The 26,059-nt window shown below is 38.6% G+C and overlaps 2 protein-coding genes across 4 annotated transcripts in view; one reads left to right on the top strand and one right to left on the bottom strand.

The window, feature by feature from the left end:
* The first annotated feature begins 1,284 nt into the window (after window positions 1-1,284).
* rdh12 (retinol dehydrogenase 12) lies at window positions 1,285-11,197 on the top strand. 2 transcript variants are annotated; one of them, XM_022219222.2, is made up of 7 exons: window positions 1,285-1,469; window positions 2,953-3,098; window positions 4,590-4,745; window positions 4,827-4,931; window positions 6,338-6,547; window positions 7,831-8,020; window positions 10,204-11,197. In XM_022219222.2, the coding sequence occupies exons 1-7, from the start codon at window positions 1,396-1,398 to the stop codon at window positions 10,304-10,306; spliced, it is 984 nt and encodes a 327-aa protein (XP_022074914.1). In that variant the 5' UTR covers window positions 1,285-1,395; the 3' UTR covers window positions 10,307-11,197. The 2 variants fall into 2 exon arrangements, with proteins under 2 accessions (XP_022074914.1, XP_022074922.1); XM_022219230.2 differs by having other exon boundaries at window positions 1,299-1,469; window positions 2,980-3,098.
* A 2,408-nt stretch (window positions 11,198-13,605) lies between these two features.
* Window positions 13,606-26,059, bottom strand: part of zfyve26 (zinc finger, FYVE domain containing 26) — a 46,980-nt gene continuing 34,526 nt past the window's right edge. For both annotated transcript variants that reach the window (XM_051957262.1, XM_051957265.1), the window contains exons 33-43: window positions 23,966-24,113; window positions 23,671-23,880; window positions 20,666-20,881; window positions 18,946-19,143; window positions 18,320-18,400; window positions 18,094-18,221; window positions 17,783-17,960; window positions 17,383-17,442; window positions 16,613-16,795; window positions 16,445-16,495; window positions 13,606-15,418 (exon numbers count right to left, since the gene is read on the bottom strand). In XM_051957262.1, coding sequence (XP_051813222.1) covers window positions 15,206-15,418; window positions 16,445-16,495; window positions 16,613-16,795; window positions 17,383-17,442; window positions 17,783-17,960; window positions 18,094-18,221; window positions 18,320-18,400; window positions 18,946-19,143; window positions 20,666-20,881; window positions 23,671-23,880; window positions 23,966-24,113 — 1,666 coding nt within the window. In that variant the 3' untranslated portion in view covers window positions 13,606-15,205. The remainder of the gene's footprint in view (window positions 15,419-16,444; window positions 16,496-16,612; window positions 16,796-17,382; window positions 17,443-17,782; window positions 17,961-18,093; window positions 18,222-18,319; window positions 18,401-18,945; window positions 19,144-20,665; window positions 20,882-23,670; window positions 23,881-23,965; window positions 24,114-26,059) is intronic.

Below are 26,059 nucleotides of genomic sequence, written 5' to 3'. Positions count from 1 at the left end.
TTTTATTACCATGTTAAGTGTTTCAAGTTTCATTCATAGACTTTTCTCTTTGTTTAATTTTGTCATCTGTGTGAAAGGTGCTAAACAAATAAAGTTGAATTCATAAACTGAATAACTCATGATTGTGACAACAGAAGTATTTTTATTGTGATTTAAGGGTTTGTTTCATTTTTAAGATTGGGGTTAAAATCTTGACAGAAAAGAAGATTAAAGAAATAAACTACATTTAAAAAAGCAATTAAATCAAAGGAAAAACATTTAATAAGAAATTAAACATTAAATACAATTAAATTATATTAAACATTTTTTCAAATATTCAACATTAAAGATGAAATATTTTAGAGAATTAAACATTTAAAAATACAATTAAATGAGAAGAATATTAAACATTAAAAACAAAAGATTTAATTAGATTATTAAACTCTTAAAAAGACAAAACATTTAATTAATAAACATTTAACTTAAAAATAAAATTAAACAATGAAAAAGAATATTAAACATTAAAGACAAAACATTTGGATAATTAAACACTAAAAATACAAAGCATTTAATTAGAAAATTAAACATACAAACATAATTTAACAATTAAAAACATTAAAAAAGACAAAATATTTAATTGGATGAACATTAGAAAAGACAAAATATCTAACTAGAACATTAAACATTTAATTATAAAACTAAATATTAGAAAAGACAAAACATTAAATAGGAAATGAAACAATAAAAACACAATGAAGCATTTAAAAAGAAAAACATTAAAAGAAGATAAAGCATTTAAAAAGAAAACCCCTAAAGACAAAAGATTTAATCAAAAGATTAAACATTGGGAAAGAAAATTTTCAAACTTATAGAACTTAGAAAAGCTGATAAAACATTTGAAAGAAAAATAATTAAACATTAAAAAGACAGAACATTTCAAAATCAAATCAGACATTAGAAAAGAATAAAAGGTGAGAAAGTGCAAAACTAAACATTTAAGAAGAATCAAACTAAAGACAAAACATTTGAAAACACACCAGTTAGACTTTAGAACAGGGATGTCAAACTCATTCCACAAAGGGCCGGTGTGGCTGTAGGTTTTTGTTCCAACTAAGCAGCATCACACCAGACCTGACTCATTTAATCAACCGATCTCAGTCTCCAGACAGGTGATTGGTCAGACTGTGTGCTCCAGGCTACAGCATTTAGTTCCAACATTGCTACAGCATGTAACGCGCATGCTCAGTGAAAGCCGGTGTCATTTCCGGGCAGGCTCTAAAAACTACAATCCCATGCCGCATTGCGCGGTGCCTCGTTCACCCCGCTGCGCTCTGCGCCCCTCTCTGCTTTGACATCAGCTGTTCTGCCTCCACAGCAGCAGCATCCCGCCGGAGGAGACGCAGCAGCGGAGCCGCGATGTTCGTCCTGATCGCCGCCGCGGGACTCGGACTGCTGACGCTGCTGGTCATCGTGTTCGCTCCGAACATCAGGTGAGCCGCGAATCAAGTCACTTAGCCACTCATCCGGACGCAAATGTACTGGTTACCACATCAGGGGCAGGTCGGCTGACAGGACTCCACTGAGCTCTGGTGGATTTATCACCATCAGGTCCGCTTTTAATCCGAAATCAAACACAACCAGCTCTGTTAGGCTCATAATTATTGGGTGTTTTTCTATTTTTGCTTATTTCACACGACGCTGGGTGGCTGTGTGAGCGGAAAATCAATGGAGATGGAGCAGTGGGAGTTTTTGCACAGATGAACCGGGTGTCTTCCATCCGAGCGCTCGGGCCTATCAGCAGGCTGAGCGGGGGAGGAGTTCAGTCCGTGGGCTTCAGTCCGAGCAGCTATTGGTCACAGGGCGGCTCTGATCCGTGGAGAGGCTCGGACCACTACGAGCTGATCACCGTCCAAGTTCTATCTGTGAATTATTAAACTACCAATCCATATGTCCGACCGGAAGCTCAGCAACAACTTCAGCTGATTGTAGAAGAATCACTCAAATGAAGCTTCCTGGTGCTTCAACTTCTGCACCTTCTTAAGTCATTTGCACATTTCTGTACACTCTAAAAAAACAATACTGTCACTCTTGTATATTCTGTAGGTTTTTTTCTAGATTATAGTCTATATATTTTAACACTCCTGTTGTCCTCATTTATGATCAGAAAAATATTTTTCCTTCATATGAAAAAAATCCAAAAATTCAGCAAAAAAATTTCAAAAATTTATTAAAATTTGCAAAATCTTCAGGAAGAATTTTTTTAAAAAAAAATCCTTAAAAGTTTCCCTTAACATTTTATTTTTAAAATTTTATTTCTTGGCAAGAAATAAAAAGTAAGTTTAAAAAAATGTAAATATTTTTAAAATGAACAAAAATCTTCAAAAAAAACCCTAAAAATATCTAAAGTGATTCAACGTGTATCAGTAAAACGTCTAATATTTTCTTTAAGAACATTCAGAAAAAAAAATCAACACAAAATCCGGTGAATTTTGCTGGATTTTGGTTGATTTTTTTCTGAATGTTCTTAAAGAAACATATTTTAAAATATCTTTTTTTTCCCATCAAAAAAATGTTCAAAAATTTCAAAAAGTTTCACTGTGAAAATATTGTTTTTTCCCCGCACATTTTCAAACTTAAACGGGTCGACACAGGACGACACAAGGGTTAGTGTGGTAAATGACTATTCTATCTGGAAACGGCTGATTTTTAGTGGAATATCTCCATAGAGGTACAGAGGAACATTTCCAGCAACCATCACTCCTGTGTTCTAATGGTACATTGTGTTAGCTAATGGTGCTGAAAGGCTCATTGGTGATTAGAAAACCCTTCTGCAATGATGTTAGCACATGAATAAAAGTGTGAGTTTTCTTGGAAAACATGAAATTGTCCCCAAACGTTTGAACAATAGTGTACCTGCTGAGACATGAATGTTGCTTCCCCGTCCGCCGCTCTGCTCTACATCAGTGTGTGTAGTAATAATCTCTGGTCGCTGTTGAACAGAAAATATGCAGCAGGAGGAGTTTGTAAATCTTCAGCACGACTGGACGGGAAGACGGTTCTCATCACCGGAGCCAACACAGGGATCGGGAAGGAGACGGCGCTGGACCTGGCGGTACGAGGTGAGATGATATTCAGACTTATTTACTGCATGTTTGTACCTACAACCTTCTACCACAAGGAAACAGCAGCGTCTTAAGGTAGCACGGCTGAAGAACACATCAGGGCATTTATGAAGGGAGTGTGTTTTGAAACTGGGATATATCATAATCATTCTTTTACCACATTTTTTCTTAAACCATCTAATTTTCTTTCACTCTCTGATTTTGTCTCCAAAACTCCTCTAATGCTAATTTTAAAGATTAGGAATGAATAATTTCGGGGAAATATCTCATTTCAATTTTTGTGACAGATTTTGTTTACGAAAAAACCATGAAGATGAAGCATGAATTTGCAAACCACTGGCGTTTTAAAGTTTTTTTTACAGTTACACATAATGATGTTGCATAATGTATATAATAAATTGCTTTCTTTGTCATTTGCTAATTGCTTTGGTTTAAAGTGAAATCCATTAACTGTGCAGCTCTAACGGAAACTCAATCAGTCTGAGTGCTTCTAAACAAACCTTCTCACACTTCACTAGTAGCTGCCAATATTTTTGACCTTACATACTGTATACATTTAACTGTAATATATTCTAAATCTTCTAAAAACAGGCTTTTGGTCCTTTACTACACACAGCAGCAAGCATGATTGGTTTGCATACAGTGAAGGAATTTACTGGTCAATTAGTTATCAGTATCATTATTTTTTCTGTAACCAATTCCTGATATCGTAAATTAATTTAAAAATGCATACATGTTGGCTCTGATGCAGCCGCCTCTTTCTGTCTGGTATCTCCAGTAACATCCTACCGATAATTCTATTTCATGAATTATCTGATAGAATAAATGTAGATAAATGTAGATAAAAGGCATTTCAATTATGTTTTGTCTCGGCATTTGCTGTTTTCAAAATTTTGACACCAATATTTTCATTTTTACAACAACCATAATTGGTTCCAAATATCAGTTATTTGTCTCCTGGATTACTAATTATCGGTATAATTATCGGCCTGAAAAGAAATCTTATCGTTCAGTCGCGAGAGACGATAAATCTGTGTTGCCTTATTAAACAAAAAATTTCTGCACTTTTCTGCAATTTCTGAGCATTTGATACACAAAAATACCCGTAATGTTTGAGTAAATGAAGTAAAACACTGTTTTTCATTTGTCGTTGTCTAAAATTACTTGTAGGTGCCAAAAATTCATTTTTGCAGGAAAAACCCAGTGAAAAGGGGTGCAAAGTGCAATTTTATGTACACAAAGAAAGCAATTTAAGGCTACATTTAATGCTTTTCCTTGTGCGGGATGCTCAGTAGGCTTTAAAACAAAACTTATGTAGCCACATGTGAAACTCACTGGGCTCTGCAGGTTTTGAATAAATTAAAACACAAAGGAGTCTAATCTTTTTTTGCCTGCACACACCCAACACAACCAGAACATCCCATCATCTTTGACTGACTGTAATGTGTGTTTTGTTCATAGTTTAGCGGTTTATTTCTCCTCTAACAGGAGCTCGGGTGATCATGGCGTGCAGAGACGTGGAAAAAGGCGAAGAGGCTGCAGCCAGCATACGAGCTTCTTACTCCCAAGCACAAGTGGAGGTCAGAGAGCTGGATTTGGCCGACACCTGCTCCATACGAGCCTTCGCACAGCAGTTCCTGAGAGGTGAGAGCAGCCGTTTAATCCTCATATCCACCTACAAACCTCCACTGTTTTGTTATTTAACAGCTGTTTTTTCTTTTCCAGAGGTCAACCACCTTCACATCCTCATCAACAACGCTGGGGTGATGATGTGTCCGTACACGAAAACCATCGATGGCTTTGAGATGCACATTGGAGTCAATCATTTGGGTACGACCTTAGAAATCTCCTGCAATCAACTAATCATTTAAAATTCCTCCTTAGTCATTGATTAAACCCCTAAAAACTCATCTCTGTGTATAAAAGAAACATATTTAGAAGCTTCTTTTCTATTAAAATGATTATTTCCTGGCTTAAAATGCTGTAAAAACTGTAAAGTTATGCCACACTTCATACACGCTACAACTGAAAACCAATTCTGAAGAAGGATATTACCACAGAAAGTCTTGTCTAAGTTTGTACGTCTGAAACCCTGGAAGTGAGATTCTGTGTCGTTGAGTCCCTCATAGATTCACTGCTGTTTTATTGAACATTTACAAGTGTTAAAATATAATTCTATCAGACAATTATTTGGAAGCAGAAGGAAGCATGGCTAAAAGAGGAGCAAAGTGTAGCTGAAAATGAGACCTTTCCTAAGATACAGCTTATTTAACCAGCCACATATCTCAGTGGTGATATGAGCCTTTAAATTTGACCCCAAATGCTCTTTAAAAAAAAAAAAAAAAAAGTTTCAGTGAATTATAAAAAACAAAAACATCCAAGATACACATTTCTATTAAGTCACTGTCATTAAACTAGTGCAGTTTAGCTACTTAAACTATCATATATGAATTGATATTGATGTTTAGAACAAGATTTTGGCTTCAGTTTAAGACACCTTGAGTGGATGGAAAACTAATTTATTTGTACTTTTGACCAGAGCTCAAATGTTTTCTCCAGTCCTGAAAGTTTTGTTTCTCTTTCCTGTATTTATGAAGTTACAAGGCTCAAATATGCTGCAAAAAAGAATACATTTATCTATTTCAAGGGTCTGTAACTCTAAAAATAGTCGTAGTACGAAGATTAAAACATGCATGGCTTCATTTAATACACTAAAGTTATTGTGCAAAACAAGTCAGCTGAATCTAAGGAGGTCAGATGGGAACTTTTTTTAAAAAAAATTTGCTTGATTTTATTAGGAATGAGCCATATAGGGCTGAATTAGTCCAGTTATTACAACTTGCCATTGTGTCATGTAGATAGTTTTTACAGTAAAAACGAGGCAGGTTTCTAGAGGAAGCAAAAGTGTGTAGTTACATCTGAGCCATTTAAAGACAGGATGATTATTTGATGGAGAAAACTTCAAAGTATGTAATTTTGACACATAAAAATTAGTTTTTAGCGGTTTAATCATCAATAAGAGGTGGACGTAAAGCAATATTTGGGTCTAGTTTTTTCTTTATCTGTCAAACCATGTTGAACAATTACAACTTTTCACTTTTACAGAAAAATACGGCTAATTCATAACGAGTCTACTGTTTTCATTCTAACAAACTATACATTTATGTCAAATCTGTGTCCAAAGTCAGAGCTGTTCAGCTATAAACCACTGATTGTGCGTTTCTTACCTCCGTCAGGTCACTTCCTGTTGACGTCCCTCCTCATCGGGCTGCTGAAGCGCAGTGCGCCGGCCCGGATCGTGGTCGTCTCGTCTCTGGCCCACAACTTCGGCTGGATCCGCTTCCACGACCTCCACAGTCAGGGCAGCTACAACAGTGGGTTAGCCTACTGCCAGAGCAAACTAGCCAACGTGCTCTTCGCCAGAGAGCTGGCCCGAAGACTCAAAGGTGCACAAACACGCAAACAATCGCACAAAAAAATGGGAGAAAAGACAATCGACCTCTTGTGGTCACTAATTAATGAATCATTTTAATTCTAGAGTGGGAATAAAGAAAATAAAATAAAATACTGAGGGGTAATGCTGATGTTTAAGAGCAAGTAGAAAACAACAGTTTGTAAGATTTTAATTACAGAAGTAAATGAAAGTCTATAATTAATTTCTCACCTGTACAGCAAAAAAAAAAAAACTTACTGTACGCATTTTGTAACTACAGCAAAATAAAATAAACCTTGAAGAAAAGTGTACAAGAACACAAAGAAACAATTTATTAACCTTTTGAACCCCAAAACCAACCAGTGCGCTTTAAAGGCATGCTATCTTTACAAGATTACAAAATTAGACCATTTATCCGAGGCATAAAACTGTAATAACATAAAGAATCATCGAATTTTCTGATTTGAGATTTCTCAAACTATTATTGTACAGCATGGAATTCTGTCAGTAAAACTGTCCAAATCCAAGCTGAATATCATGATATTCAATCAAAATCACTTAATTGTGCAGGCCTTTTTAAAATTTTGCCATAAATAAAGCTTTTGCACAAAATGGATTTTGTAAAAAAGTAAAACAAAAATGTTAGATTTGAAATTTCCTGACAATCCTTGAACTACTCATGTGCTGTTCTGTTGGTAATCTAACTGAATCTCAACCTAAAATCATTATATTTCCTAAAAATTACTTTATTCTAATTTTAAAAATGCCAGAAAAATAAGTGGTTTGCTTTAACTAGATTCTGTAAAAAACAAAAAAACCTACTCTCTTTAGCACAACCGTGAAGCCATTTGTGACGCAGAGTGACCTCACAAAAATTCAGGGGTTTTTCGGTTGAACTGCAGGCAGTGTTTGTCCTGAGCTAATCAGAGAAAAGTTTGGAGGTAAACTAAAATGTAAATGGTAAAATCTATACAGCATGAAAATTCTATATTTTTTTAGTGTTGGTAACACCTCTGGGCACTTAGGAAACATTAAACACGTTGATTCCAGGTTATTTCAGAATTTTAACTGTAGTTTTTTTCCTTTTCTTTTATAATTTATGGCATATCATTGTTCTGCTGTAGAAGACATTTCTAAGTTCCCTCTATTTCTAGCCATGGTTGTGCTGTTTCCATAGAGGTATAGGTTTTATATTACGGTGCAAAATGAGCCCACAGTGAATTAAACTGACAGGAGCAAATAAAAACACCTACAAACTGCTCAGAGGGTTAATTGAGAGCCGTGTTGTTTCCACAGGTACCAATGTGACGGTGAACTCAGTCCATCCAGGGACGGTGAACTCTGATCTGACCAGACACTCGACCCTCATGACGATATTTTTCACGGTTTTCGCCATGTTCTTGAAAACTCCTCGGGAAGGAGCACAGACCAGCATCTACTGTGCCGTGGCAGAAGAACTGCACTCAATCTCTGGGAAACACTTCAGGTAGGCAGAAACAAACCGCCCAGCTGCTCAGTGAAACTCTTCTCTATGAACAGAGGGCTTAAGGAGTTATTCTAACAACAGAATGGTAACATAGCCTGCATGTGTGATCCTGTAAAAAACACTTAGGACTCTGAGCTGAACTTCTTTATTAAAGAACAGCGCTTTATTCCCCTGAGTCCTCTTTAAAACCACTAAACATTTGTCACATTTCTTCTACATCAGCGGCTCCGACATGGTTCTGCTATTAGACAGTTTGTCGTTTTTATTATTTTATTAAGTGCTCTTACTTCTTAAAAAGAAAAAGAATAGAAATAAATGTCCAGTACACTGCTGGAACAAGACCGAGACAGTCGTCTGGGATGTGGGCGACGATTTGAAGTCTGGAGCCAGACTATAGAAGAGTGAAATCCCTTTTATACTCCCTGTTCAGGTCAATGGTTATTCTGAGTAGCACTTAAGCTTAGTTTACTTGTCTTATAGTGAGGGTTTTTCTTATATAAGGTAGATTTATTTCTGCTTCTATATTGTCTGTCGAGGAGCCACATACAGCAAATAACTAGATTTGCTGACTCGTGCTTGCATGTTTCCTCCAACCAGTCAAGTTTCATCTCATTTCAGTCCAGATTAATTTAATATACGAAATGATTACTCTAAAAGGATTTAACAGGTGTGCACCCAAGATTAACGCCAGTGAATCAGTATTTATTATTCCGTTCCTGAGTTATTTTGTTGACTAGCAGCCAGAAAAGTGTTTTTGCAGAACATTATGATGCCACAGTGAAGCTCACTTGAGACCTTGTGGGCATTAAACATACCATTAGACATTTGTGTGAAATTGTGTCAGAAATAGTGTATGGATATCTTTAATTATGGCTAGAAAAACCTGTTTTATAAGCTTGTTATGAGCTCTGACCACCAAAATCAGTTCATTGTTGAGTTCAGGTGGACGTTGGATGCAAATCTGCAGAAATTCCCTCATGGTTTCAAAAGATATTGTGTTCACAACAATGGGACATAGGGACAGACATGAAAATATGATACCTCTGGTCATGGCTGCTACCAGTAAAGAGCATGCAAATGCCTCAAGCACAGCCTGTAAAGAGTGGATGTGAATGTTACCCATTGGTTTGTAGACTGCAGTGAAGTCTTGAGTTGGCATTTGACCATGCCCATCTTGGCAAGGGTCTAGGAACTCTCGACAGGGAGGGAGGCGGGCTAAAAGGTTGTCTTTCAAATCACTCTGCAGCAGTTGGGTAGGTATACAACCAATCAGCGCAACGAATAGGCTGATGTAGTTCCTAGAGCACCGGAAATCAGAGGATGCGGTAGTTCGGTGAAGCCTTATTTATACAGTCAATGGGTGAAGCTCAAGTATATTACAGACATGTTAACAGAAAGATTATTCAGAGTCGGTGCTAATGGAGCTCAACGACTGTTGTCGTTTTTGTTGTCGACCCTGGCAGAGAATTAAATTCGTTGCCGTGGGTTGTCTAGCACAGCTAGGCTAGTTGTTTCCGGTTGTTTCTGTCAGAATCGTCGCGCCTCTGTCGTCACTTAGTTACGCCCCCCTTCTGACTCTACACTTCATGGTGATTCGTCCGGCCAGTTTTAGGAGCATCCAACCTCGAGGCTTATGGAGGGTAACTAGACCCACCCTGGCAGAGAATTAAATTCGTTGCCGTGGGTTGTCTAGCGCGGCTAGGCTATATGTAAATATCATTTAACCAGTTTGTGTCATCAGTATATTATTTCCTCCAGCATAAAATACATTTTTTTCTGTATGAAATGCTCAGAAATAACAGGAAAAAGCAGAGATTTCTGTCACCCTCTAAAAAGTCTATTCTGGGATAGGAAAAAAAAACATGCATGCGAGGTGAAATTTCAGCTTCACATCTTCAAATTTTCTGGATTTATTGACTTTAGGAAATTTAAAATCGATGCAAGAATGTTTCATCTTCAGTCTAAATATCTGTTATTATTGTCATCTTGTCTTTACCCAACACTGTAAGCTGCCACAAAAAAGGCAGTTTGATCAGAAATGCTGATAATAAAGCTTATAATCACGCGCAAGGTCAAGCAGAAATTAGATGACTGCTCTGAGCGATGACTCACGCCGACATTATCTCTTATGTAATGACGCTTCCTCCTCCTCCTCCTCCTCCTCCTCCTCCGTCTCGTTGCAGCGACTGCGCTCCTGCCTTCGTGGCCCCACAGGGAAGAAGCGAGGAGACGGCGAGGAGACTGTGGGACGCCAGCTGCGAGCTTCTGGGCATCGAGTGGGACTGATTCAACTTTTGAACCGACATCTATCTCAGTTCTCCGAGGAGTCCTTACCCTTTCTGTTTCACCATTCACTTCAATATGGTTTCGATGTTCTGTACTTTTTTTCCCTACCTAATAAGCAGTCAGGTAAAATTCTGTAAGAGGTACTAAAATGTGAAGTTGCTTTTTTGTGTAATAATGCAGACATTACATCATAATAACTTGAGTATTTTTGGTGCTCCACGGCGGCTAATCGAACCAAAACCACTCGACTATATTATTGTGTAACCACAAATACCTTTTTCGACTCTATATTTTTGTGACACAATGTGAATCCAGTGTAGGCAAAAAAGCAACTTGATGCATCGTGTCGCTGTGGGATACGGTGAAAGGTCAACGCAGGGTAAACGACCAGCATTTTTATCAAATATCGTGTTTTGATTTCTCCAGAATTTGCAGTAAAATTGCTTGACTTTTTTGTGCCAGCGTTTCTAAAAACAAGTGCAGGGGTTCTTACAGCGTTTCCAGGTTGATATAAACTTATTACAACTATCGAATATCCGCGTGAGTCTGAGCCACAACTACCGCTTGAAATGCATAAATGTATTTTGTGATACCTGTACGAGCTAATGAACAAGACAAGGAGGTTTTTCTATCTTTAAAAAGAAACAACATTCGCAGTTTTTTCCCCACTTGCATTGTCGGCACAATCTGCACATTCCTGGAGGAACGGCAGTTTTACATTTCTAAGGATCTCCCGACTCATGTTTCCTTCGCAGCATTCACATGCAAGGTGGCCAAGAGTTTACATTCTGTGTTTTATACGAGTCAAACATGCCTTTTACTACACTTACATTCATGTTTAAGAGTTGAATGTTTACATTTTATGTAAATAAAATGAAATATTACTAGAAACTTGCTCGCATGAATCATTTGAAATCCTTGCAGGGAAGAAAGAAACGCAGGTGAATCGATCATTTTGAGCCAAGAAACGTTGGACAAGGATGAAATATTTACGGAATGAATGAGTCAGGTTGAATCAAAAATGAAGTAAATGAGAAAATATTACTGGACTTAAAGCAAAAGTTAGACATTTGATGTCTGTGAAACCGGATGACCAACCAGGTGAAGCAGGCAACTGACCAGAGGCATGAAAAACACCAAGTTTTTGCATAATTTAAGCCTACATGGTCCAATTAATCAAAAATTAGACTTCCATCTTGCAGCCTGAGTCTTGCAGAAGGGCTCAAATTCAAAGAACAAAATGGTTTAAGGCTTTATTGCTCTGTGTATTAGATATCCAGTCTAAAATTCTTGCTTCTTAGCGTTGGAAGTTGTTTATTCTTTTTTAAATTAGTACACTGTCTGCCCAATATTTTCTTCAATAAATAGGCAGATTTTCACTGGAAGAATTTGGGTCATGTGCAATTTGGCACACATATTTACAGGAAAGTGAGATTTTGTTTTGATAATCGATGATCTCGAGTTATAGAAAAAAAGTGCTTTGTGTGAGGGGACAGTGACCGTTAACCATCAAATTCTAGTCAGTCTTTCCTCGAGTCAAAATGAACATTTGAGCCAAATTCTAGGAAATTACCAAAAGGATTTCCTCATTTACTGTACTTATAAGATGGTAGGGACAACCTGAAAAACTAAATCCTTCATTATTGCACTGATTTCTGTTGCTTTGTCCGATCAGTAGTCAAAAAATCAAAAACACTCACCTACAGTTGCAGAAAACAAGCAAAAATTCATATCATAGAGGCTCAAGCAAGTGATTTTAGAGCATCTTTCCTTTAACAGCAAAAATTAGCTTAATTATAACCAACAATAATAATATCAGATTTGTTTCCATTTAATTTTCTGTCAAGTAACTAAATAATAATTCTGGCTAGAATCAGGGGAAATAATAGCCTAGCCGCGCTAGACAACCCACGGCAACGAATTTAATTCTCTGCCAGGGTGGGTCTAGTTACCCTCCATAAGGCTCGAGGCTGGATTCTCCTAAAACTGGCCGGACCAATCACCATGAAGTGTAGAGTCAGAAGGCGGGCGTAACTAAGTGACGACAGAGGCGTGACGATTCTGACAGAAACAACCGGCGCACAATAAACAGTTATCTTTCGACTCGGCTTTGGCCACAGCCCTTAAAGATTTGAAGCTAAAATTCAACTTGAAAGATAAACAAAGGACGGCACTGAAGTGTTTCATTCAGAAGAAAGACGTATTTGAACTTATGCCGACGGGATATGGCAAATCCTTAATATACCAGTTGGCTCCGCTGGTTGGGAAGCTAATGGGACTTAGCCACAATCCGCCGGCGCTCTAGGAACTCCGTCAGCCTATTCGTTGCGCTGATTGGTTGTATACCTACCCAGTTGCTGCAGAGTGATTTGAAAGACAACCTTTTAGCCCGCCTCCCTCCCTGTCGAGCTTCCCTAGACCCTTGTGCCTTCAGAACATGGGTCTAGCGTGGCTAGGCTAGGGAAATAATGCATTTATCTTCAATAGTGGGGGTCAGTTGGGGTCCCATAACTAAACTTTTTCTTCAGGCCCGTCAGGAGTTAATAAAGCACTGCAGGTCTGCAAACTAAACATGCTGTTAGCCTCAACAGTTCAGTAATTCACCTGAAGTGTTCCGTTTGTGTCATTTTGCATGTTGTAAATGACAAACTTTCGCTTTATAGGGGTGATGTGCGACTATTTATTGGCTGAGCAACCACAAGTACCAGAATTTACAAGATCTAACCCAAAAGTAGTCCAGCACATAACTCTCCAGGTTTGTGCAAAATGAACAAAGAAGATACAGCATATCATTTAGTGAGCTTCACAGAAACACCCAGGTTTCCAGCCATTATGCTAGGTAGTGTCTACAGATACGGACCCGTACCCGTAGCCTGTGGCCTACGGATACGGCACTTTCCATTTGCCAGACAGATACGGACCCGTACGCGAGTCTCGCGAGTCAAGAAGCTGCTAACCACTGCAAACTGTTGAAAGGTAAGCAAAGGTTAAGGTTAGGGTTAGTGTTAGGGTCAGGTTTAGGGTCCGTACCTGTAGTACCGATGCTACGGGTCCGTACCTCCAGCGTCTACCGGGAGTCACGTGACCAGATCTCGCGTATCTGATTGGCAAATGGAAAGTACAGGTCCGTACCTCTCGCAACTACCATTATGCTAAGCTAAGTGAGCAGCAGCATAATATTTAGCAAACACAAAAGAGGGTAGCATCAATCTTCTCTGCTAGCGTTAAACTATTGTAAAGAAAGCAAATATTTCCTAATATGTACTTTGAAAAAAAAAACACATTCAAGTGCAAGAATCCACATTTTTAAATATTCCATGTTTATTTTAGAAGGGATGGAGAAACCATGTACATTTCAAAATCACTCATCCCTGCATCGTTGAAGCAGTTACTGTGTTACATATTTTACAATTATTCCCCATATAATTATTTTCTTTCTTAATTCGCTAAGTATAAAGTGCGGCAGTGATGAGACACAACAGTCAAAGTTAAGAGGAATTAGAGTGCATCTCAAGTCTCAACTGGCTTCTTTTCATTTCACGTCAATTAACACTGGATCTGGCTCCGTTTTCCGACTAGTGCAGCAGCAAAGCAAGGCAAAGGGACGACACAGGATCTCCTCCAAGTAAAGATGGACTACTTGACCACGTGACAACAAGAACTATGACATAAATCAACTAAAAAATAACGTGGATATACATCTGCACCGTTATCTGGGTTGCAGGTTTGTGAATAAAAGCAAAAACAACATATGGCAACAGTTAAATCCCTTTTTTTTGGAACATTATTTGACTCCTCCTGTGTTTAGGTGATTCATTGTGGATTTCTACAGTTCAGACAGATGTGGGTCACGTCTCCGGTGAGAACAAAGCAAGAAAACGTGATGTCCAATCAGCATTACTTGGAGCAATTACTGCCTAAATAGGAAATAAAACGACTGACTACAAGTCGAATTACTGGAAAATGAACTAGTGTGGGTCCCTTTCTGTATCCTAAAAACTTTAACATTTCCTGGAAACGTCTCAGCAGTTTCTTAAATATTTTAAACGGTTTGACACTAATCCTTCTTGTGCATTTGCTGAAAGCCGACCACACAATGTGCTGTACAGGTAAAACAGGATAACAGCTTCATCAGATTACAAAAACACGACAATTTTTTAGATTCGTCAAGGTACATCACAAGTAAAAACCTTATTCAAGCGCAAAAACGACATAAAAATGGGGAAATAAAGACCTACATGTAACACCTTTCTAGAGGCCTTCCAGTCTGTTGTAGATATTTTCCCTTTGGGCTGAGGTAGGAGGTAAAACTTACACAAATACCATAAAGATATGCTCATATTGCGCAAGCGTGACTGGACCTGGACACTGCGAAAAGCATTTCTGTTACACAATAGTGGTTGTAGCTCCCGCACGTTCACACTGCCCCCTTCTCAAATACTGCACAGATGAGTGTTAACAGCTAAATATTTCCGGCGTAGAGATAAAGCACGGCGGTGATTCACGAGTTTTACAGCACGCAAGGCGACCTCAAACAACAGAGGCCATCAGGGTTTGTTCTATTTGGCGAGGATCCAGTTTTAATATATTTATGTGCTTTAGATTTTTGAAATATTTCCACGATGAAGTCAAATTTCCTCCCCGAAGAGACAAGAAACGACGACAGACAGCTAAATGTGGTGCTTCTGTGCAAAATGTAATAAAATTTTACAGGAAATTGAATGAAAAAGGTGTAAAAACTGAGTGTCAGCTGTATTATAGTTGAAATAAGTGCCGGGTATCAATTACAGACTATGCAAAGTCATGTCAGTTCACCCCCCAAGAACAATGAATCCTCTTTTCCGTATAGTTTTTAAATGCTGTCTGAGTGATCCCTTGTTTCGCCGACTGACTGGGCCTTTACCTGGCGTTGGGTCGGGCCTGCCGCTGCTGAGGCGCCTTGTTGCTGTGTTCAGAGAGCCACTGCCGGCAGATGTTCTGCATCACCGAGTCCTGAGTTCCCTCGGCGGCCTGAAGGACGTCCTGAACCAGCGGACCGGCTCGGCTCGACTCCAGCTTCACCGCCAGCAGGTACGCCGGCCTCAGCTTACTGCAAACCAGGTAGGCTTTGATCTGCAGAGAGAGCGATGATTAAACAACGAGCATTGAACCACCAGAAATCAGGCAGCTTTGCAAATAAACAGTTTTTACATTTGAAGGGGATGCTCTTTTTTTTTCTTTAAGTGGGCCATTGAAGTTTAAAAAGACAAATAATGAGGACATGAAATAACAAAATCTGTAGAAAAGCAGGCTTCACAGGAAAAACAAAGCATCAGAAATAGAATAAAAGAGCACAGAAAGCCTTTCTGTCATTGTATTCAGGATACAGTTAGTTAAAAAGACATACATTACATTACATTTTTTAAAAAAAACATTAAGCTCTCCATAAAAATCACTGCCCATAAGACAAGAATGATAACTAAGTGTTCCAATTATTTTATTTTTTTTAGGTTATTTAGTCATTTATCATTGGCCTATCTTACATTTTACTGCTAAGTTTTATTTATTCTGTACGCTGCTGGATCTGAGAATGAATTTCATTGTTTTTAACATTTCTGAATGGCAATAAACTGAACAAAGAGAAAACTGTGCAGGAATCAATAAAGCACCAGAGCTATTGCACAAATCTCAGCGGTTATTTACATGTGGAGTAAAGTAAACATAAAATACAATGAATATAGAATATGTATAATAATGTCATATCAGTATAGTGAGAGTGTTATTGTGAGAAAGTGTAAGGAGGGACTACAACTGTTCACTTTTATGTTGATCGAGAGAGGAAACGGCCGTAGGGAAGAAACTATTGCCGGGAATTGAATACTGAAGGTTATGATTTCTGGCTTCAGGCAAGAAAAGATTCACTTGTTAAGCTTATTATTAGCTCTATTGTCACATTGTACCTTTTTGTACTTCACTAATACTCCATTTTTGTTGTAAACACCAGCAATTTTGGCATCTTATTTCTATTTCTTTGATCATTTACACATTAATTGTACACTAGTTTCCTTATCTATATTAACATGTGAAAAACTAAATATCTTGATTTTTTCCCAAGGAGATGAATAAAGTGTCTGTCTATCTATCCATCTTTCACTGTACCTTGTTTTCTGCGCTCTTCATCTCCAGAATGAGACTTTCCAGCTCCTTGGCCTGAATCAGATCAAAGATAACAACAGTTTTCATGACCAAACATGCAACAAACTCATGTATTTAAAAAAAAAAAAAAAAATCATAATATGATTCCTTATGTATCTTCAAATCATTCACATCAGCCGGTCCTTTATCTGCAGTGGAGACACAGTCGAGGATGAGGGCGTCGCAGTCGTTTTTGGTGGCAGTTCCTGATTCGCCGACACACTTGAGCAGCTGCCTCACAGATCCATACTGCTTCTGTCGGACGAGTCTTTGACCGGCCCGAACGTAGACGGCCTGGGCCTCCAGCTGGAAGTCCTGAAGAGAGAATATAGCCACATTAAACTTACAGTAAACAAGCCTTATCTTTTCTTTTTTTGGTGTGTAAATGGTCAATTAGCTGCAGTTATCCGTAAACTTAATGATTCCATTTATGAAGGAAAATCATGTTTGAAACCATTACAAACTGCTGCAGCTGGTAGAGACAGTGGTAATAACCTCGTCGGCACAGAAATATAATTAGTGAAAGCGCAGTTTTAGTGCTTTTTTTGTCTAAATCAAAATTATAAATGTAACTATCAGAGCTGGATAGAATTTGTCTATTAGCAGGAATTTCACAAACAATTCTGGATCTTTTTGTACAAAACAAGGTAGAAAAAAATCTTTCTTGTAGAAAAGCCCAGCTGGAACTGACAAAATAAAATACATTTTCCAGACTTATCCGGTTCAGCATTTTGTAAAATATTAACTCTGAAGTCAAATTTACTCCCCAACAAGACGAGCATCATTAGAAATCAGAGAAAATGTAAAAATTCTGACATGACGGATAACTCAATGTGGCGTTTTTGTAAAAAATATAATGAAAAAACTTGAATTTAAACAAGAAATAAACACTATGAACTCACCTGTATGACTCTATAAGCGATGCCAAAACCCTCCTCTATGTTTTTTCCTCCAAGCATCACCTGCAGCATCATGAACAAAGAACACATTCCTGATTCTAAGATAACGTTCTGACAGCATCTTTGTTGCACATGAAAGATGAAATACATTCGAAACAAAGTATTTATTATTATTTACACAGACTGCATTGACATATGTTAAACACTGTAAATATCTATTATCTTGGTATTTATTTCCATCGCTGGTGAAAAGATATGATTTTAAACCTTTAAATTAGATGATAAATTGCTGACATTTTAATGTTCCACATCTCTAAAAACAGGACACTTTAATAAAGTTGATATTTTTCAGGTGGATTACAGACTTTTAAGCAAAGTAGGGCAAAAACAAGCAGAATCTCACCTTGCAGGCGACTTCAACCTTCATAGGACTTCCTCCGAACAGCGTAGGCAGTGAACTGGATCCAGAGGACTTGGAGGAAGGCGGGCTGCTGGTCTGTGGGGCCTTGGAGGACGTCGCAGCCTCACAGCGGTGAAGGAAACGGGTCACCTCCAGCTGCAGCTCTATCGTATTCATGTGTCTGATGTAAAAGACAGAGGACACAAAAATAAGTGGAGCAAAAATGAAGCCTCACTTCTCAAGCTGTTCTGCTACACAGACAAAAGCAGATTTAGTTTCATCCCATTGTTTGAAATAAGGATGTATTAAACGACCTGGACACATCACTGGAGGACATCATCTTCCTGAAAGAGTTGACCTGCGACCTCCTCCTTCCTCCACCTCGACCCTGCTGCTCCTGCAGGTACGTCTTCAGGTGTTCTTTGGCTCGGACCAACCAGCGCTGCACAAAGTCAGATTCAGGGTCAGATTGCTCTTATGTGCAGTGAAAAGATTTTTACCTGGTTGCATAAACGTGGACAAAAAAAGGAAGAGACGTGCCTGCCGTTCCCCCAGCTGGAGGTATGAACTGGCTCCATGCGTGAAGAACCGGATGCAGGTCATGGCTGCACGTACGTGGTCCTGCAGAGGTAAACAGCATTTTGTATAATTTAAACATTTTGCGATATTCAGAATACAAGATGAATAGAACAAATGCATAATAAAAGAGGTTGGGACATGATTACAGGAGAACAAACTTTAAAAAAAAAAAAAATCTCTCCTGTACAAGACTTTTAATAATTGAAACTGCTATCCCACTTTTTTGGGTAGTTTTCTGGCAAAATACTGAACATTTTTATCTCTTCAGGCCTCTAAAAATCATATAATCAAGTGTTTATACAAACTGTTATGGAGGCTGCATGTTTATAGCTTCATATTAAGGTGTCACAAGCAAAAAAGTCTGATAATTACCAATACAAAGGCAAACAGGACACAAAACAATGATATTATACTCATTTTAACAATTAAGCTGCTAGAATGAGCCTCTGAAACATCCATATGGGGAGAAAAAGGCCCGTTTGGTCGGAAAAAAGGAGATTAGATGGATTTTTGATGTGTAAATGATGAATTAGTCATATTTAAAATTAAAAACTATTTAATTTGTGAAGTAACAACGCGTCTCCAACCATCATGAACTGCTGCAGCTGGTACAGAGAGTGATAGTACGCCCGTCGCTGCAGGAACTGACAGGAGGCCATGAGGTAACGGCTGCACGACTCCAGGCCCGGGTCCAGTTTTTCCAGAATTCCCTGCAGCATGCCAAGACAGCCTCGTTCCAGACTGGGCTGCAGCACACCCTCCAGGAAGATCTCCTCTGGGCAGTCCTGAGCCGCGGCAGAGCACAAAAACACAGGTCAAACTAGAAACGGCACATGCAGTCACAGCTTTAGACATCTTCATATTCGACACGCTGCAGCTTCTTTAAATAATCTGCAGCAGTTTGTCTGGTACCAACAGCGTGCTTTGTTGTATTTCTGTCTAAAAATAAAAATCAAGGCTTATAAACCAAAGTCACATGGACCTCAGTGGTTGGACAGAGTTTGGGTGACAGGACCACCAGACTGTTTTGAGATCTTGGCAACAGAGCGGTATGAAAGTATATCTGAAGCCGGGTTACATAATCCACTAGCTCCACACAAATGTGCAGTTTCAGCAGGAGAATCAATCAAATGTATAGTTAAATTACTTATTTAGACATACACTACAGGTCAGAAGTTTGGACACACCTTCTCATTCAATGGTTCTTATTTCATTATTTTAAACATTCTAAATTATATGAAATTATGTTGTAAACAGAAAGTGTTCATCTTCAGTATTTATCTACAATGTTGAAAATAATACTAATAAATAAAAAGCACTGAGTGAGAAGGTGTGGACAAACTTTTAACTGGTAGTGTATGTCAGTCAAAATTCTCCCAAAATCAACCCTCTGCACCACATTCTGTACAAAAAAAACTAAAAAAAAAATCTGCATCCCAAAGCACAACCAAGAGGCCAGTCATGTGACAGAAATTTCGTGTCTATTTGGTTGAACTGCAGGCTGTGTATGAAAACAAGCAAGGCAGATTAAGAGTAAAATACAACATATTCGAGAAATAAAAACATTGCTGCATTGTTCAATGGTTGGAAAAAGGTATTGAGGAGGAAGTTGTCTGTCTGTTATTGAGAGATACGTTCAGCATGGTGAAACATCTTTAAGTTCACAACACCGTTTGTGGTGTGTGAGAAACAACGAGTTTGTAAAAATCTAAGTAGTAAAATATCTATAAAATGTGGAGCTCCCATTGTTTTCCAGAAGAAGAAGAAATTTAACCAAATCTAAACTTCAAATTGTGTTATTTCATTGAAATGACTTTTGTCTCATTGAAATTTCGCCCAAAACTGTTTGCTTTACCTGGATTCCACAAAAAACTAAATATTTTACTCTCCTGGTGAACTGCAGAGTTGAGGAAAAAGGAAATACTGATGTGCAAATATTTAACTAAATTGTAGAAGTCAGAGTAATTTCTTTTAAGTGTTAATAAAACTGTTGATGCCAGGTTTTTAGCAAAAAATGCACCATTTTTCTTATGATATACAATATTCTAACTACGTTATAATGTCTATACCTAGTAACAAGCCACACTGCACAGAAGACATTAATGAGTTCTTTCTCTTTCTAGTCATGGTTGTGTTGTTTCCATAGAGATGCAGGACTGTATATTGTGGTGAAAAATGAGTCCACAGCGAGTAAAAATGTAACAGAAGCAAAGAAAAAAAAAATGCTTAGAAACAACTTAGAGTTTCAAAAAAACTCCACATAAAATGCCTTCAAAAAAGTTGCAAATCCACCAGTCTAAGCCTCACCTTGTTAATCAGGTACGTCAGAGCTTCTTTCATACCGTCGTGGCGCATGTAGAAGCTGATGAGCGCCAGGTGAGTCCCGTACGTGTTCAGGTAGTAAAGACACTCCTGGTGGAAGCTGTTGCTCTTCGTCGGAGACTCTGACCGATCCACAGGAGCGACATCGTTCAGGGCGTCCTCCAGCTCCCGTAAAGGAGCCAGAATGTCTTCATCAAAGGGCTGATGGACACAGAAAACACAAACAATCATTAATTTATATGTGCACATGTTGTCATTCATTCGAATTTAACATTAAATCTACTGAAATGGTTTTTTAGCCTAGCTGCGCTAGACCCATGCTCTGAAGACGCAAGAGTCTAGGCACGCTTGACAGGGAGGGAGGCGGGCTAAAAGGTTGTCTATCAAATCACTCTGCAGCAATTGGGTAGGTATACAACCAATCAACACAACGAATAGGCTCCTAGAGCGCCAGAAATCAGAGGATGCAGGAGTTCGGTGAAGCCTTATTTATACAGTCAATGGGTGAAGCTCAAGTATGTTACAGACATGTTAACAGAAAGATTATTCAGAGTCGGTGCTAATGGAGCACAACGACTGTTGTCGTTTTTGTTGTCGACCCTGGCAGAGAATTAAATTCGTTGCCGTGGGTTGTCTAGCGCGGCTAGGCTAGTTGTTTCCGGTTGTTTCTGTCAGAATCGTCGTGCCTCTGACTCTACACTTCATGGTGATTCGTCCGGCCAGTTTTAGGAGCATCCAACCTCGAGACTTACCGAGGGTAACTAGACCCACCCTGGCAGAGAATTAAATTCATTGCCATGGGTTGTCTAGCGCCGCTAGGCTAGTGGTTTTTTTATTCTTAGGTGCAAATTTTTTGAAGCGACCCAGGAGTCTTTTTCCTTTAGCTTTGGGTCTTTTATAACTCCCAAAATATAAATTATGAGCTCATACAACCATGAACATATAGTAGAAAACATAACCAGACCCATATATATTCCATCTTATTATGTTTTGTCACTTGGTGCCTGAATATTGTGTTTTTGTTTACATAAATAAAGACATTTCCACCATAAATCTTTGCAAAAAAGGAACAAATCAGTGGATAAGAAAGTGTTTGACGCTCTAAATAAAACCATCACACGTGCTTCTATCCAAAGAACAATACATGCAAGCGTCACTGAACCACACACAGTTTCTAAAGGACACAAAAGTTCATCAGAGGTCTCATTCAGTGTGGAAGCTCCAAAATAACCCCGGCTCATACACGGAGTGCCACACATGCTAGAACCTGCTGGCTTCCCCTTGGCGTGAGCGATAACGTGGGAGGATTCCTGAGGTGTCATGTAGCAGAACAGGAGGTGAAACTGTCCAGCACATTCTGTCGGGGGAGTGACTCTATGTGACCTCTCCGTTTCTGTATGTTTGGACAACATGGCACAGCTGAAAGGATATGAACTGACAAGCACTTTATATGGCTATATATCGCTTTTAGATGGAATTGGTTTGCTGTAATTTCTTCAGAGTGTGTCAAAGGAAATTATTTGGGTAAGTTACTAAATTATAGTTCGCTAAATAAACTTCTCAACATCTCCAAGTTCTAGTTTTTGTGATGCACTGGTGGCTTAATGTTCATGAATAGATTTACAAAGCAAGCATGCACACACATTTTTTGGTTTCTATATAAGGAACTGCACAAAACATTTTAAAGGAGGATGAACTGGGTGGGTTAAAAGTTCTCTAAATGCAAGAGTACGTTCATTGTTGCACTTCAGTATTTGAACATTAGATTAGATAGATCAGATTCTTGAAGCCTGTGTGAAAAGTGTTAATCTGAATATATAACAGTATTTAGGAATTATGGTGGAGCTGATGGAGCATGAATTAAAGTTAGTGCAGGATGATTTCCTCAATTTTTTCTCCTCCAATTTCAAATCATCAGGGCCCTCTGCCCAGCAATCTGCAGTTTGCCTGAAATGTATTTTTTTCATCATAAACTATAGATATTTAAAATGTCATCACTGAATTTTTAGATAGGATATCTAGCAATGTTGTAGTTTTGGTAATTCAACGTGTTATACCTGCTCAGTTAAAATAACTTTGGTTTCATTTTTGTCTTTCAAAATTAAAAGCATTCTATATTTCTAGTTGTGTATTATTGTGACAGGCAGCTACATGTGGTTCAGAAAATATCCCTAGTTAACTTCTGCATTATCAGGGCTTAATGTGAGCTCAAACATGGGACTTTTTATGACAGCTGAATTTTTTTCATACTTCATCTCACCCGTAATCACAGATGATTTGATCTACAAGTCCAATATTACAGATTCTGAATCAATGACATGATGAGAAATAAGAATGAAAATCTCAAGTTTTTATCTTTAATAGTTCCTGAGATACTGTCATTCAAACAGCAACAAATACAAATTTCAATGTGTGAAAAAATGTGCTGAAAGCGTATCGACAAGCATGCACATTTTCTAAATTAACTTGGAAATTATGCAACATATCAAGCTACAGTAGGGACAGCAGCTGAGAGACGCATGAGGGGCAAGGTGCAGAGCATCCTGACAAATCCCAACCATCCTCTGTACAGTACTGTCTCCGGACAAAAGAGCAGCCGCAGCGACCGTCTGCTTTTAATGCCCTGTAGGACGGAGCGCTTCAGGCGATCCTTCATCCCTTCAGCCATCAGACTACATAACTCCTCATAGCTCCCCCCATTGCACATGCACACTTGCACTTATTAATTTGTACCTATAAATTCAACTCGGTTGCCCTTTTTATGTTTTTATGTGTTTTTTTTAGGTGTTTCATATGAGCTGCCGGATACAATAAATAAAGTATCTATCTATCTAAACTTTTACAATACAGTAAAAAAAAATGTTTAAAAACGTGCCAAAGAGGACAGAAACTTGTGAGATCAATTACTATAGTATTTTATGTCTCCCACTGCATTTATAAACGCTGTTTGGATCGAACACAAAGTGAAAACATGTCAATATCTTCCTTACCGTGGCTTGACTGGGCCTCACTGTGGTCTCCAGGTGCTGGACGACCTCCTGCAGCAGTGAAGGACCCTGGCTGAGCTGGTTTCGGTCCACCGGGGGCTTCAGGCAGCGAGTGAACTTCTCCCTGGCCGCTGAAAGGATTCCTGCCTTCAGCAACGCCAATCCCCAGGCCTGCCACACACCGCTAGGGTCCAGGCCGCTCTTAGTGGACACCTAGCGAAGCAGAGAAACCGATTACAGCTACGGAATTTAACTTTCTGGGAATTTGCATTTATTTATGAATAAGAGAGAGTCTCACCTCCACTGCTAGCTGGTAGTATTCAGCTTCCAGCAGCTGATTACGGAGGCGCGTGACGGCAGCAGTCTCCAGAATGTCGTCCAGAGAGGGAATATATTTGTAATTGGCCGTCACTAGAATCTTAAGAACGTCGACTTTACTGGTGTAACTGTGGATGTAGAGGATAAATAAAAGAGGAAGAAGCGAAACAGAGAAAAATCTGTTAAAGAGACGAACAAAGATCTAAAGCAAACAGAGGCGACATATTGACCATGCATGCTCATGAGAAGAATAAGGATAAAGGAGAGCAAAATAATTCAAATTTAAAAAAAAAAATTAATAATAAAATCTAGGTTCAGGCACTCAAAGTGGGTTCATAAAGCAAAAACGCTTTCAAATTAGCGGACTCGAGACATTAAAAAACACACAAAGCACAATCGGACATGAGTTGGAGTGTTTTTTAATGACTCTAGCCATCTAAAATAAATCCCTCTTACCTTTCAAACCCACCTGCAATGACATTTTTTGGCTCTAATTCTTTTGCCCTCCTTTAAGCACACTTCTAAGTTTGCATCTAATGGAGGTCACGCCGTAATTTGAGTCCTGTGGTGAGTTACAGCCCAACAACTACCCCTACAGAAGCACGTATATATTTACAGCTGCCTTCAGTCATACGACTTCTTACATGAAGGCAGCAAGTAGGCGTAACCTTTTAACGTAGGTGAACCAGAACACAGCATTTTATATTGCACCTGTTAGTGCAGAAGAATACATTAAGCATTAGTTTTTTATAATTTAATCACTTAATGGAAATGACTATAAGCAATAATTAAGGTGCAGAAAAATGTTGTATTTTACTTGTTCTTCATAAGCATGATCTGGCATTTAAACTAGCCAATGGTTCCAAGGTTGCATTATAAGCAGTGATAAACTGTATAATATTTTCTCACGGCTATAATTTGCAGCTGTCATAATGCTGAATCATTTAACTGTGCTAAAAACGCACCAATCGCAGTTTCTTAGCGGTATTGAGATTTTCTATACGTCAATACTCAGACAACAAAAACCCTGTTCTTACCAGGCTTTGGTTGCTTTCGTTGAAATGTAAAGATGCTTCCCTAAATGCTTCACATGTTTGGACAGGCGCTACAATTTACAAATGTTCCCTGAACGCCTCACAAACATCTATAGATGCAAAAAGACAGCTGTGCACAGAGAAGCTTCTAGTCCCCATCAGTTACTGAGCAGCTCAGATAGATGTGTGGCCAATGACTGGCTGGTTTGAAAAGAATGAAATAAGCTTTTAAGGTCAGATTTATATTTATAAGCTGAAGCTGAGAGATTGTATCGAATCGGGACAGACTTGGACAAACCTCCCACATGTGAGAATGATCTACCTCCGCAGCTTTACAGAGCAGTTTAGCATCTTTTAACTTCATTGTTTTGGTTTTAAGGTCACCTGTTCGAGTAAAAACACTTTTCAGGGGATTTGATAGGGACGAAACAGAAATTAGAAGATTATTCACATTCCCAAGCTCTTCATATGATCCACAGACTAGCTCAGCGTCTGACCTACAGCTCCCCAACTCTCCCTGTTTTGGTTAAACAACTCATAGGTGTGACACGAGCATATTAATTAACAGAGTTCGATGCTGTAACATAGTTCCCTGAATAGAGGCAATAAATTTCAGCCTGACAGATCAGTTTCATAAGAGAATACTGGAGTGGGTGTGTGGGGTGTTTACGAAAACATCTGGAGGAACAGCTTTGTAACAATGAACACAAGACGCTACAGGTCAGGAGTTTGTTTTGTCAGTGTGACGCTTTCTGTTTTCTGTGCTCCTCAACTGACTCTTAAATGAGGTAAAATGGCCAAAAAAACAACTATATTTACAGTAAAACAATTAAAAATAATGGCAGGAAGCAGTCAAATACACTGAAACTGACCCCTCTTTTGTTGCCTCAGATGAAGATTTTCATTTAAAGAGAGAGACTTGCTGAGCTTGTTTATTCCCTGATTTTGGTGAATAATTGTATATATGAGCATTTAGCAGTTGAGCAGGAGTGAGAAACCTTTCTTGTTTCCAAGTTTTCTCAGGTTTACTGGTTTAGAAG

Source organism: Acanthochromis polyacanthus, chromosome 1, assembly GCF_021347895.1.
Source record: "Acanthochromis polyacanthus isolate Apoly-LR-REF ecotype Palm Island chromosome 1, KAUST_Apoly_ChrSc, whole genome shotgun sequence".
Classification (NCBI taxonomy): Eukaryota; Metazoa; Chordata; class Actinopteri; family Pomacentridae; genus Acanthochromis; species Acanthochromis polyacanthus.
This window is presented reverse-complemented; position numbering and strand designations above follow the sequence as displayed.